We start from the raw sequence: 14,837 nt of genomic DNA, 5'->3' as shown, positions 1-14,837 counted from the left end.
CTCTCGGATCCTAAACGTTTAATCCAGGAGGCAGCCCTGCTTTGCCATCCAGGACCCCTTAGCAAACTTTTCTCCCCTCTAAAAAAAGAACAAAATGGAATGAGGCGGGTCGGTGTCGCAGGGAGCGTTTTTGTGATACTCGTGAGTTTACTGTCGAGCCTAGGTGAGGAGGAAGTGTACTGGGAAAAGGGGTCCTTTGTTCCCAGGACAGAGAATGGACCCTGGCTTCTCCCTGAGGACAGGAAAGTCACCGTGTCCCTGGGAATTGCCTGGAAGCCCGGCTGGGCCTCCGTGGGGCGGAGACCACTTCGGCTGTGCGGTCTGGCGTCTGAATGGGCATCAATAGGGCACCGCGGGCGTGAGGCGCATGGTGGGCGCTGGTGCTCGGGCTGTGTGCGACACCTGTGAGCAGGTGAAGCCCCATCTCCTCAGTAACCACCTGCGGGTGGAACTTCCACGTGTCAGCCCCAGCCAGGGACGGATGGCTTCAGCATGCAGCATGAGGGAACGAGTCGGACCTTTGTAGCCCAGAGTCTTCGGCTGACTCTGCAGCAGGCTCAGGAGACCCTGTCGTTTGCAGGCTTCGAGCTCGGCTTGCCCTGTTGCTGATGAAGAGCCCACGTTGCCAGGGGCCCTGTACTGCTGGTTTTGTGGGCCCCGAGTGCCTGGGTGGGGTGCAAGCAGACAGGGATGGCTGCGCCTGCCCAGTGTGCCTGCGGGCTGTGTTTGATCTCTGTCCAGGGATGGGGTGGGCGGTGCGGGCCACGCTGTCCCACCGGCCCCGCTGGCTGACACGTGGTCCGTGAGACAGTCTGGCTGCAGGGGGCTGCCAGGAGGAGCTGGTGGAGGGGCTCACTGAGCCCTTCAGGTCCTCTCTGGACTCCGGTCCCTCTGCTGTGATGGTCGTTTGTCACTCAGACTGAGGCTGGGCTGGGGCTCGGATGCTGGGTCGCCGGGCGCATCTTGGCTCGTCGCCACAACCTGCCTGTAGAGCGGGCAGTAGAGTTCTCTCTCTTTTGTGACACTGCCGACCGTCACCCAGCCTCCTGGGTCACATATGTCCCTGTGAAGCTGTTTCACACGGGGCAGCAGCTCCGTTTGGCCTTGTCCCCACCCCAGGTGCAGGGTACACGCTGCTCCCAATGGCCTGTTGAAGGCCTATTCCAATTCACCAGAGCCGACGAGTTGTAAAAAAAAAAAAATGTGCTTTTTAAAAGAGGAGTTTTATCAGCTCATAAATCCTTCCAGAATCTACTGGAAAGTTTTCTTGTGGAGACGGTGCAAACAAGGTCTCGAATCCCACAGAGTAAAAAGACTTCCTTTTATGGACAGCACGGGGAAGGGCCGTGACTCTGGAATGGTTTAACCGCAGCGTCACGTGGCTTCACTGGTGCTGACGTCACTCACAGCACTCCCCTGCTGGTGGCACCTTCCCCAGCCCCGGGCTACAGGGGCACAGAGCCAGGCACAGGGCCAGGGCACGTCACGTGTTCTTGGCCGGGCGACGCTTCATTCAGGGACGAGTCAGCCAGCCCGAGAGGACACCACAGGCCAGCCATCGAGAGATTTCATGTAGTCACAGCCCCTTTCTATTTTTTAGGGGGTCCTTTCTTTTGGGAGGCGATGGGGGGACATGGGAAGGAAGGGAGGTGTTACCAGCTCATCACCGCCAACTCCCCACAGCACCTGCGACGGTCGCTGCACAGCCTGGGGAGGGTCCCCTGGTGGCACGAGGGTGCCTCGTTTAGTCTGAGAGGAAAGTCCTTCTTCTGAGGCACGTGGCGTTCAAAGCGGAGCCACAGTTTCCCAGCTCCGCCCTCACCAGTCTGGGGACCTTGGACAAATGATTTCATCTTGTCGTACTTCTGCTTCCTCCTCTACAAGATGGGGACGTTTTCTAGCACACCTCCTTGTCGGAGTCACGAGGGGTGAGGCCGCGCACAGCCTCGAAGCTTCCCGCCTGAGCCCGCCGTGTGCCGGTGTCGCCCCCGTCAGCCCTGCGGTCCCTGTCGTGGCCGGGGTGCCGCGTTCCGTGGGGAGGGCGGGCGTTAGTCATCCTTTGCGTTTTGTCTCATTCTTTTCTGATGGAGCCGGGGTGGCAAGCTTTTTCCCTAAAGGGCCAGATGGTAAATATTTTGGGGCTCGAAGGCCAAATGGTCCCTTTTCCAACTCTAAAACTTGCACTTGTAGCCTGAGAGCGGCCAGTCAAAGGCGCGTGCCTGTTCCAATACAGCTGACTTAGGAAAAGGGGCAGAAGCCTGTCTCCCACCCCCACCCTCCTCGGGGTCCCATCCCATCCGCCCCAGCTCACCCGACCCGGCACCTTTCTCCCTACATCGCAAGGTCGCCGGCCAGGTCGGCACAGGGGCGCTCCCTGGGGCCAGACGTCGGCCAGGCGGTCGGCCCGACAGACGCCTGGAAGACACTGTGGGGCACGTCGAGCTTCCTATATATGGCCGTTTTGGCTGAAAAGCATCTCCTTAGCCAGAAGATTTAAAACAAAACAGAGAATAGAATTTTCCAGTAAGAACAGAAGCGGAAGGGACGCAGTGGCTTCAAGCTGCTGGCCGATCCCGCCTCGGAACCATGGCCTCCTGCGTGCTCTGTGACCAGCCCGGACCTTTGCTGGGGCACCCCCCTTTCTGCTCCGGAGCTTTCCTTGGCTGGCTCTGTCTGCATTCTGGGTGGACGAGAAGCCCCTCCTTCTCCTGCAGCCTTTCTGAACCCTTCTCAAACCCCTTCCCGGGCCAGGGGGGCTGGCTGCACCCCAGCTCTATTCTTCCTCCTTCCACGTGTGGCCTCCTGTTCTCTGGGGGGCTCGGCCCCATTGTCCAGAACACTCCCCGCGGGCGCATGTAATTCTGAGGGTGTCACGGAGGTTTGCAGCCCAGGCGCCATCGTGGCCCAGCTGGTGAGACGCAGGCGCAGCACGGGCTTCCTGCGGTGCCCTCTGCCTGTCCCCGGCCTGTGCGGTGGCCCACACACTGGGCTGTCCCTCCCTGGCCTGTTGGGGTCTGATTCAGCTCAGCATGGCCTGGTCATGAGCTCTGCCATTGGGGGGCCCTCAGCTGGCAGCCTCAGTCCCCGAACTAGAGTACCCAGCTAAAGCGGGACGTGGGCTCCTGCTGGCCGGCCGCCCCGCCTCGCTCTGCTCGTCCTGCAGGGCGCCTGCCACCAGGAGGGAGCTTAGCAATAGCACAGGTGGGATTAAAAGGGAGATCAGTCGGGAAAGCTGCGATCGCTTCTCACGCTTCCTCGTGAGAAGCCAGAGGTTTCCTGCATGCTGATTCTGGAAGGAGCGTTTAATCACTGGCTGCGAGAGAAGCTTCGAATGGGAAGCTGGCTTTTTGTATTTCTCTGAATTTCTTAGCTGTGTCACTGTAAGTAATAACCTGTAATAACGGACTCTGTGCGCGCCTACGTGTGTCCCGCTCAGGAAATGAGGGTTTGGGTTTCGTACCGGGGAGGGTCCTGGATGGTGGGACGTCAGGCAGGGGAGGCCGGAGGCGACTCGGGCCGTGGAGCTGGAACGCCGGGCCTGGGAGAGGGGGCGGGAGGGGCTTCGGCAGGCCCATCCCGCGTGTCTTCTCCCCCTCAGGTTCGAGCTGATGCGCATGTGCTGGCAGTACAACCCCAAGATGCGGCCGTCGTTCCTGGAGATCATCGGCAGCATCAAGGACGAGATGGAGCCCGGCTTCCAGGAGGTGTCCTTCTACTACAGCGACGAGAACAAGCCGCCCGACATGGAGGAGCTGGACCTGGAGCCGGAGAACATGGAGAGCATCCCGCTGGACCCGTCGGCCTCGTCGCTGTCCCTGCCGCTGCCCGACAGACACTCGGGACACAGGGCCGAGAACGGCCCGGGCCCGGGCATGCTGGTCCTCCGGGCCAGCTTCGACGACAGGCAGCCTTACGCGCACATGAACGGGGGACGCAAGAACGAGAGGCCGCTGCCTCTGCCCCAGTCGTCCACCTGCTGACCTGGCGGCCCAGCAACAGTAACGTGCGCGCGCTCGGCGGGGGTGGGCAGCGAGTGCTCTCGTCCGGTCGCAGCCTCCTGTGTACCTCAGTGGGTCTTCAGAGCTGCCGCGCTGCCTGGGGAGTCGGCTTCTCTGCAGTAAACATACTTGGGATGTTCCTTTTTTCAATATGCAAGCAGCTTTTTATTTTCCTACCTGAACCCTTAACTGATGTGGGCCTTTAAGAAACTTAATGACGATCCTGAATAGCAAGCAACAGGACACCTGAGAATCGAGTCTCCTCACTCTTCCCGTCTCTCTCTCTCTCTCTCTCTCTCTCTCTCCCCTTCTCTCTCTCTCTCTGTCTCTCTCTCTCTCTCTCTCTCTCTCTCTCTGCTTCATAATGGAAAAACATTTGCCACAAGCCCAGCCGAGACGCCCTTTTCAAATCAGACTGAGCAAATGGTTCTCCCTCCCCCTGGCCCCTGTACGCGCCTGCCTGTCACCGTAGGTCTTTATAAAACACACGCAGAGATGGCATTTTTTAACCGTCTTTAACTTTTTTAGGGACACACGAAACTTAAAAAGGGCCATCCATCATTCGTCCCAGCTCACCATTGTTACGCTGCCAAATTCCGCCCAAACCCGGAGCTTTCTCCCTCGCGACCCTGCCCGTTTTCTTGTTCCCGGCAGCGGGGTGGGGGGCGAGCGTGGTCCGGGTCGCTCCCGCGAGACCCCCGCTGGCGATGCGCCCCATCCCGCACCCGCTCAGCCCCTCGTGTTCTTTTCAAGTCTCGCGTTCACACAGCTCAGTTTGCTTTCGACTAGGGTATGCGGGGGGCGGGGGGCCTGGACGGAATGAGATGTCCAGAGAAGATGGGGGGAAGCTGAGCTGGCTCCCCTGCCCCACTGCCCCACCCCCACCTTCGGGCCCCCGGGCCCTGTCCAGAGCCTGGCAGACAGGCTTTGAGCACAGGTCATCCACGAGCCAGTCTCCTGTCCTTCCCCGCTCCCCCCGGGGCCTCAGCCCAGCTGTTTGTGCAGGTTTGCAAGGAAAGAAATTCAAACACCACAACGACAGTAAGAAGAAAAGCAGTAAACGGATTCAAGCATTCTGAGCTCTGCTGACATTTTCTCTGTTACTAGGACTTCTTCGTGGCTCTTACAGTTCTATGTTCGACCATGAAACATTTGCATACACATCGTCTTTAACGTCACTTTTATAACTTTTTTACGGTTCAGATATTCATCTATACGTCTGTACAGAAAAAAAAAAAAAAGCTGCTATTTTTTTTTGTTCTTTATCTTCGTGGATTTACTCTATGAAAGCCTTCAGGTCTACCCTTCCCTCTGCTCACTCCAAGAAACTTCTTATGCTTCGTACTAGCGTGCGTGACTTTCTCCCTCTCTGTCCCTAGTCGTTGATCTTTATCTAGCATACTCTGCCATGAACTGTTGGATGCCTTTTTATAAATACGTCCTCCCCTCCCTGGCCCCCGGCCCCCGGCCCTGTTAGACGTTCTACCCCGAGGCTCAGTGGGCACGGCGTCTGAGTCAGCCACAGTGCGACGCGACGACATGCAAACTCAAGTCAGGAAGGGAGGTCCGCTGTCCCCCGCGCCCGCCGCTGTGGACAGGCCTCACCCGCGGTCTCTCAGCATCTCTCCCCCTTGCCTGCGTTTCGGTTGTGACACACGTGCATCTGCTTTTTAATCCTTCAGTACAACAGCAGTTCGAACTGCACACACTAGGCATTCGGATCACTATTTGTTTTTTAAGTGGCTAATCCCTCCCTCCCACGAAAACAGCTGCTGAGGCCAAGAGTGTCGTGGAGTGTGGTCCAGCGGGCCCCTCTGTGGCCTTCTGCCACCACCGTGCAGACCGACCCCCCTGTCCTTAGAACTAGCGAGCCCTCCAGGGGCCTCCTCAGCGCAGGCAGGGGTTGGGGCGCAGGCCAGCATCCTGGGATGTCAGCGAGCCCACCGCGGGGTCCGCCGGCCCCGCCGTGGCCCACTCCCAGAGACCGGGGCCCTGGCGCAGGCACTCTCCTCTGTGGCCAGAAATTCAAGTCCCCGGGGCCTGGGACTCTTGTTTTGTTTAGTTTTTAGCGCTTGTCACCAGAGTGATGATAGCACCAGAGTCGCTTCTGGGATGGAAATGTTTAAATCACGAGTAAGAACAAAGCTCCAGTACGTGATCGCTAGTCGTGACTGGAGGTTCTTGTCACTCGTTCCAGTCCCATGGTTTTCTCTAGCCTCTGTCCCATAGTTTTTCCCTTCAAAACAAAAATGAGAAAAAGAAACGAGTTAATTAAGAAGGTAGTATGTCTAGGAGTTTTATTTTCTGATTCCAATTTCGATCATTGTAGAGAAGCCCCATGACGAATTGAAATACCGAGAAAAGGGTCTGTGTCTGTGTGTCTGTGTGTAAGACAGGACAGTTTTTTTTCTTTTTTTTTTTCAAGCATTTATCTACCTCACTCTTTATTTTTTATATGTGTATATACAAAAAGGAATACATCTCACATTTCTCAGCATCTGACAATATGCCGTTGATAACCGGTAACCTCATCCACACCACAGGCCACACACACCAGGTGACGCGGGGACAGGCCAGGCTTGTCCCGGGGTCAGAGCGACGCTTTCTCACCTGTCCACTCCTTCCGAACGGCTCGCCTTTCTCTGCGATGTCGCGTGTGACGTCGCCTCTGTTCTTCTCCTAACTCGTTCCCTCAGAGGTCGTGAGGCTCGGGGTTCTCCCCGTCCTGGCCCAGGACCCCCGCTCTCCGCTGGGAGCTGAGGGGAGCCAGAGCACTCGGCGGGAGGCCCCTTGGCTGTCCCCGCAGGTTGTCTCTGAAACCAGCTGCTTTGCGCAGATTGAATGAGGACAGATCCCCGGGTTTCGAGGGCAGGAGGCGGCGAGGGACGGGAGGTCTCTGCTGGGACGCCACCTGCAAAGGCGCGGCGTGTGGCCTTGGGGCGCTGCCCTTGCGGCCTCACGCTCGGCCTGTGCCAGGCAGGGACGTGCTGTCACTGTGACGCTTTCACTCGAGAATGCGGCCGCCTCAGCGAGCTGGGTCTGCGAGCTGGGTCCTCCAGGCCTCCTGCTGCTAAATGCAGAGGCTTCTGCCCTCCCAGCCAATCCTTCCAGAATGTACCACAGAGAAAAGCCCTTTCTCCCTCCCCCCGGCTGTTCTCTCAACCTCACCCTCACTTCCTCCTCCCCCAGGGGAAAACAAACAGGTACCAAACCTCCGGGCTGGAAGGGGCAGTGGTCAGCGCCAAGCCTCCTCCTGGGGTGCCACCCCTCCCACCAGGGCCGTGCCTCTGTCCCGCCGTCCTGCTGCTCACAGGGGTGGACGGCGTGGTCTCTGATTCCAGAAGCTGCTCTCACAGGCACTGGCGATTTGACCTGGGAACGTGTGGGACTTTGCCAGGTGTGGACGGCTCCTCAGAACGTTCCAGCACTCACCCCTCAACCTGCCCCGAGAACTCCACTCTCTGTGCCCGATTCCCCGGGCGTCTTAAGGTCATTGAGAAACACCGCTGGATCAGGGTTTTCTTCTCGCACACTCGAGGGGACCCCGTGGGACAGTGGCCTCCTCTCTCTCTTTCGCTCTTCCCTCCCGGTTTCCACAACTGGATTTCTAGAGCATTCAGCTGGTCATAAGGGTTCCGTTTCCACTGTCCGAGTTGTTGGTGTCGTTCTGTTGTTTCGTTTTCACGTAGGTGGTTTTTCTTTAGGTAGAAAGCAAACACGAGCAGTGTCGTGCCCATCGTAACAAACGCTTCAGAAACACTTAAAGGAAGTTTGCTTGTGTGACGGTGCGGTTGGTTTATTGGACCAGAGCATCACCCGCCGTGACTGTACCAAGGCATCAACTTTCCACGGTTCTAGCCTGATTTTATGCTGATCTCCCCACCTCTTCTTGATTTTTTTCTCCCCCCTCTTTCGTATGCTCCCAATTATTTAATCAAGCTGAGTTGTGGCATTTTCCATGTAACCTCCTCTGACAGCAGCTCGCACTGCTTGAAGTGACATGAACCACTGAGGCACATCGTGGCGTCGATGTGAGCATTAGAACATGAACACACACAGCCCTTCTCTGAGGCAGCGGGAGCTGGTGTAATCTGGAGACGTTGAACTTCAAGCTGGGTGAGACCCAGGCCACCCAGGTCTCCTATATGGGATGTCGTGATGTTTGGCACGCGGTTGGGACGCGTGCCCTCCTTGGAAGATAAAAGGCTGGGTTCACGGCCAACACTGGCCTCTCCCTCCAGCCTGTTTGTTGTGACTCGGGACAACATTTCAATGGTGGGAAAAGTGGCTAATTGTGGAAATACCCAGTGGCAACGTGCTTGGCTGGAAGTGACGTTTTGCTTGGGATAAATGATTTCCAAGCCAAGCACGACGCCAAATTCTAGCCCAGTTTGTTCCACCGAAGCCTCTTTCTCAGCAGCCGACCTCTGCTGGCAGGTGGCTGTACATCACACGGGCCGCTGCTGTGGCAAGGCCACCCTAGCGCAGATGGGTGAGAAGGCTAGGATGCTCGGTCCAAGGTCCTCGGCTGTCACTGTTGGGTCGACTCCTTTCCAAAACGTAAACACCTTCCAGTTGACAGTAACGCTCCGTGCTGTGCCTTGGCCCATTCCAGCCGTCCCCGTTAACGCGTTTAAGGTTTGGGGTTTGTTCTTTCGTTGACGTTCCTTTTGTGTTTGTCGGCTGTCTTTTCATTTCCTGGGCTAAGCGGCATTGAGAGATATGGACCAGAGATCCACTTGCTGAAAACCAGTGACGAGAGTCAAACTTTCTCTGACATAGTTGGTGGTACAAATGAGAACTTCACGAAAGGATGTCTTTTAGATTGAACCTCTCTGTTGCCAGAGATGCTGAAGATACAGACCTTGGACAGGCCAGAGGGTTCCATTTTCGGCCTCCGGCTCAGATGACTAGTTGGTCATTGAGAGAAAAAGCAGATGAACACTCCTTGATGGCGGAATGACCGCACGGGAGGAAGCCATTGTGACGGGTTGTGACGTGACGTGAAGAAGGGTACGGGGCTGGGAAGCACTGTGGGCCGCGTTCTGACCTTGATGGTTTCTGAAGGTGTCAGAACACATCGAGGCTCGACAGTCATCTGTGGGGCGTTTGCTTTCAACAGATAAACCTAGCACCCTATTTTGGAACCCGTCGTGGCGGAATTAAGTCAAATTGTGTAAAAACACGAACTGCATCGCACCTGTCGGTGGTCAGTTCTGGGGCATGATTTTAGGGTTTTTGTTTTATTTTGTTTATGCAAGAATATAACGATCATTTATCTGTATGTTCACATTTATGTGTGTCCACACCTTTCCAGTAAACATTGTTTTTTTTTTTTAATCAGTCACACGTTAGCGTTTTCAATAGGGCTCTTAAGTCCAGTAGCTTACGGGTAGACAGTTGACGAAGATCTGGTTTACAAGAACTAATTAAATGTTTCATCACATTTTTGTAAGGACATAGAATAATTTTATAAAACGTTTGTAGTTTATAATCGCCGAAAATAATTTGAGGGCACTTTTATTCTCTGTGTGCAAATGTGTGTTTGTGATCCATTATTTTTTTTTTAGGACACTTGTTTACTAGCTAGCTTTACAATATGCCAAAAAAGAATATTTCCCCCGACCCAAGCCATGCTTCACCCTCTTTGCCCCTTTGCTTTGTGCCCTAGTTTATAACAAAGGAATAATGATGATTTAAGAAGTAGTAGTTCTGTATCTTCAGTATCTTGGTCTTCCAGAACCGTCTGGCTGGGAAAGGGATCGCCTTTTCCCGGTCATTCTCCTCTGGAGTGTAGCTTTTACTTTACTTTTAACAGACGAAAAGAAACTCATTGGCTAAGGAAACGGCAGAGCCGTGGCAGCCCAGCGGTGCCTGGGGCACGCTCCAGCATCTGGTTTGATGGGTTCGGTTCTTACCATCGTAAACGCAATGCCGAGGGACGCTGGGACCGACCGCACAGCCGGTGGTGGTTACAGCGACCACAGCACACAGACTATCACACGGAAGATGGTAAGTCTGGTGCACGCAGGCTGTTTGCTTACACGCCTCACGTCTTGACTGATGCTCTGTTATAACGAGGGAGAGACCTTATTCCTTTTTAAGGCAGAACACCGAAGATACGTTTTTCCAAAACGAAACAAGTTCTTTTTAACAAAAACTACACACGCAAAGTTTATTTTTTTGGTTTGTTTGACTCTGTTTTCTCTAGCTCCCAATGGATTTGGGGCCATGTCTACACAACTCCACAAACCCCCCCAGCATTGGAAATATCTGGGCGTTTTGCGCCACACGGGAGAAAGGTCCAGAAACGGGTGGTTTTCCGTGTTTAACTTTGGATTCGGATGTTTGGTGTTGCGTAGACACATCCGCAGGTGGAACGGATGCTCGGCAAAAACGCCTGTCTGCTTTCTAAGCCAATGAGGTTGAGGTGAGAAGTTTGCCAGAGTTTGTCTACCTCTGGGACAAAAACAAAAAAACAAAAAAACACAAAAAAAACAAAATAACAAAAAAAAATAAACAGAAGGAGCGATGGAATGGATGCATCGCAAATAATGCATTTTCTGAGTTTTCTTGTTTAAAAAAAGTTTTTTAAAAAAAAGTTTAAAAAAGGTAATAACATGGCCAATTTGTTACATAAAATGACTTTCTGTGCATAAATTATTCCTAAAAAAAATTCCTCTGTTTATATAAAAAAAAAATCAGTAGATGAAAAAAAATTTCAAAATGTTTTTGTATATTCTGTTGTTAAGAATTTATTCCTATTATTGCGATATACTCTGGATTCTTTACATTATGAAAAAGGAACTTTGTCTATTTTGAATGGCTGAAGCTAAGGCAACTTTAGTTTCTCTTACTCTGCTTTTTTCTAGTAGTTAAAGTACTACATGGTTTAAGTTAAATAAAAGAATTCTGTATGCATTTTTGGTCTCTGAATTTGTCCCACTCCCCCCTTTCCTTCTGGAAGAATCACCGTGCCTCTGAGGCAGGGAAGCTGAGCTACGTGTGGCATGTGTGTTCACACATGTCATTCGGAGGTGTTGTGTGTGAAGGCTTCGCTTTATTTCTGACAGCTGAAACTTCTCAGCATGCAAACTGCTGAAGACAAACGATTCTGTTTTCTCACTCCATTAAATCAGCTACTAGAAAATCGGAATACCTAAAACACAGAAATCTGTACTTCCGTTTTGACTGACTGGTAGACTTTTCCTATGCCTTCCACTGACGAAAGTCAGGCCCAGGCAGGTGTGAGCTGGGTGACTCTGGGCAAAGGACGTGAACTGTGCATTTCCATGTCCTGGCTGGTACCTCACAGCCCGCGTGCCTCGTCGGAGGGGCAGTGAGAACTGGGCGAGCACATGTAGCACGTGCTCAAACGTGTCAGTTCGTGTCAGGCTGACGCCCTCGGCCTGCTTGGGGGGTTCTGCCATCTAGGCGGCGGCATCGTCTTTGCCGGGGGAATGGTCATGGCGGGAAATGTGAACACATGTCCAGAGGAGACCAGCGTGGATGTTCTAGGATTAGATCAGAGACGCTGGGACGCATCAGGAGGAGAGCTGACTGTTCCCAGCGTGGATGTTCTAGGATTAGATCAGAGACGCTGATCTAATCCTAGCTGACTGTTCACTGAACTCTGATCACGGAGAATTCCTAGAGGCTCCCAGCGAGGTGCAGGCGGCAGATGTAAATCCAGGGCTAGTTTACTTACGACCTGTTGCGTCTCACAAGTGTCTGAGCCTAAAGCAAAAGGCCTTTCTAGAAGAGGGGACTGACTCTGAAGCCTCAGGGGGTTTGTTCCCCATTGTCACGGAGTACCTGGCCCTCAGGGGACTGTCACTGGATGACCGATGGCTTAAAGGCAGGGTCGTTTCCAAGGCACCAAGGCCCTGATCACGGAGTACCTGGCCCTCAGGGGACTGTCACTGGAAGACCGATGACTTAAAGGCAGGGTCGTTCGTTGCCAAGGCGCCGAGGCCCTGACAGCTGTCTGGGCTGCTGGTGGTGTGGACACAAGTCCAGCGTGGCTGTCCCTATTCCCGGGTGGCTCAGTGCTGCGCCTCCAGGTTAGCAAGTTGTGTCCTGCATTTGTCCTCGGAAGGAGCAGCGATTTCTTCCGAGGATGAAGGTGCTGGATCTTCGGGAGTGTTAGCACCTCTCCCCGCCGAGCCACTTCTTAAGACCACAAATCCAGCAGGGTCCAGCTACGAGCCATGCGGGCTAAAAAAAATTAATACTCTTCCTAATACCTTCTAAGTCCCTCGAGTTGGGCTGATAATCAAATTAACAGAGATCAACAGGAGAAAAATCAAAATGTTAATTCATGTGCACGGGGGATTCACATAAGCATGAAAATCCCAAAGACAATGAAGCGACACTGGGTGTATATGACATTTCTGAACAAGGGAGACAAGGGGGAGGGGGCGGGGTATGAGATTTCAGAAGTTACAATGGGCTAGTTGCAGGTAGCCAAGGAAGAGAACATACGTGGCAGGGACATTCTTGCTAGGAACTTGGAAGCAATGGGACACAGAGTATCCAGCTCTCAGGCTGGGAGTCTTCCTCAGCCACGCTCAGGCGAAGACTCAAGCTGGCAAAGTCCAGGTTCTTTCCTAATTAAAAAACAGGTTTCTCTGTCCCGGTCTCTAGGGCAGGAAAAGAAGGCGGGGGTCACAGGGGGGATGCTTGAAGGTTCTTTCTGAGCCTTGTTTCTTAATAAACAGCTTAAAGTCAACATCCTAAAAGACAACTACAGGGTGGCGAATTTTTGGTTCCCTTCTGAGCCCACCGTCGGGAAGGTGCATGGTTTGATAGCATTTTCTCATCACCGACCGACGTTCACATCCATTCTCGCTGCAGTTACTCTGCAAAGGAAGGATTTTATTACTGCGCTTTATAGATGAGCAAACAAGCAGACATGCCCGACCCAAGGCTCAGCCCTGGAAGCTGTGGTTTATGGCAGGTCCTCAAGAAATTCAACCTTATGATCCGGCAACTCCACTTTTAGGTATATATACACAAAAAGAACTAAAAGCAGGGACTCGAACAGATATTTGCACGCCAGTGTTCACGGGATTATTTACAATAACCAAAAAGTGGGAGCAACCCAGTATCCATTAAAAGATGAACAGATAAGCAGATATTGTCTATACGGACAATGAAATATTATTCAGCCTCAAAAAGGAAAGGCATTCTGATGCATGATACATGAACCTTGAGGACATCATGCTGAGTAAAATGAGCCAGTCACAAAAGGACAAATACTGTGATTCCACTTGTATGAGGTCCCTAGAGTAGATGCCTTCAGAGACGGAAGGCAGAATAACAGTTGCTAAGGAGTGGGGAAGGGGGAGGTATTGTTCAAAAGGTATAGAGTTTTAATTTGGGATGAGAAAGTTCTAGAAATGGATGGTGGTGATGCTTGCACAAGTGGAAGTACACAATGCCACTGAACACTTAAGAATGATGAAAATGGTAAATTTCATGTTACCTTTTTTTTTTTTACCACAACTTAAAAAAACAAAGTAATGAAAGAGAAAGAAAAACCAAATACTAGTGACTCAGTGGCTCAGAAGCTGCCTATCGAGGCCAGGAATGGGACACCTAAGCTGTGTGTCTCCTATGGTCAGCTGGTCATGGATCAACCCACCACATGAGAACAGGCCTGAGGTCCCAGCACTCGACAGGATCACACAGGCCTGCTGCATAGTCTTTTAAGAGGAAAAAAATACATTACTAGGATTTCATTTTATTGTCACGAAAACCATAACTGAAGCTAGTTAATCCCTTGTGGAATGTCTGCCTTTCAGAGTATTCTCCTGTCTTCTGACAATAAAATAACTCTTGGTGATTTCATTGGGCCAACGTAGACATTTTTTTCCTCTGTGTAAACTATTTTACAAGCGCTTTTTCAAAAGCCTCTCAAAGCACAGCTGACCTCTCTACACAGGGCTGAAACATTTAATTTTCTCTAAAGGAGCCATCGCCCCATTGGTTCTCTTTGACTGGAATCACCGAGGCTGAGTTTTCTGCTAACCGGGCTTTGAGCTCGGACTTTCTCACCTTCCTCCAGCATCTCCTGGATGATGACTTGCAAGGCTTTCCCCAGCAGACTGGCCGGGAGCCATGGTGACAACAGAGGAACGTGGATGAACGCCACACCCATTTCCACGATGCAAAGACAGGTGGCAGGAATCTGAAACCACAGGGAACACTGCGTTACTCATTGGGCACCAGCCTGTAAGCTCAGGGACATGTAAGCAGAAGGGGCAGTGCAGTGTCCCCAAAGCATGAGGGGGGAGGACTGCCACCCAGGGAGACGAGGCTTGTGTCCTTCTGCTTCAGAAAGAACATGTTACTGGGAATGGAGAGCTGGGGACAGGCTGGTTCTTGGCCTCATAGTCTCACGACCAGCAAGTGGCCAACCCCGGGAAGGGACCAGATTTTCAACCCTAGAAGGAAACACCTTTACCCCGCGAACACCTCTCATTCATGTTGCAATGAGTCACTGGTTCATTCATTCATCACGGGAGGAGAAACTACCTACTGGGGGTCAGAGTCAGGAGAGACAAAGGCGAGTTGGCCTCGAATTGGGGCTAAATCAGAATAGTTCAATCACAACTGTGGTCGCAATAAAACAAACTGAAAATGAAGCACACACAAAATGTTAGTGGCTCTCGAAATCCACCTTTACATCTTTTCTCTATTCATACACCGAAGGCCCTATATGGGGATGGGGCCTTGGAACCGAGACCCGGGGTGGCGGTGGGTGACAACAAGAGGTCTTCAAGGGCTACTCTAGGGGGTGGGAGGGGGAGACCCTGTGCCCAGGTGCCCAGCAGG

At 52.7% G+C, this 14,837-nt stretch overlaps 2 protein-coding genes across 2 annotated transcripts in view; both read left to right on the top strand.

The window, feature by feature from the left end:
• The window catches only part of IGF1R (insulin like growth factor 1 receptor), a 249,668-nt gene extending 244,405 nt beyond the window's left edge, over positions 1–5,263 (top strand). The window contains exon 21 of the mRNA XM_006924137.2: positions 3,599–5,263. Coding sequence (XP_006924199.1) covers positions 3,599–3,980 — 382 coding nt within the window. The 3' untranslated portion in view covers positions 3,981–5,263. The remainder of the gene's footprint in view (positions 1–3,598) is intronic.
• Positions 5,264–9,929: 4,666 nt separating this feature from the next.
• The window catches only part of FAM169B (family with sequence similarity 169 member B), a 70,939-nt gene continuing 66,031 nt past the window's right edge, over positions 9,930–14,837 (top strand). Inside the window, exon 1 of the mRNA XM_015598711.1 lies at positions 9,930–10,010. Coding sequence (XP_015454197.1) covers positions 9,930–10,010 — 81 coding nt within the window. The remainder of the gene's footprint in view (positions 10,011–14,837) is intronic.

This window comes from Pteropus alecto, unplaced genomic scaffold, assembly GCF_000325575.1.
Source record: "Pteropus alecto unplaced genomic scaffold, ASM32557v1 scaffold59, whole genome shotgun sequence".
NCBI lineage: Eukaryota > Metazoa > Chordata > Mammalia > Chiroptera > Pteropodidae > Pteropus > Pteropus alecto.
This window is presented reverse-complemented; position numbering and strand designations above follow the sequence as displayed.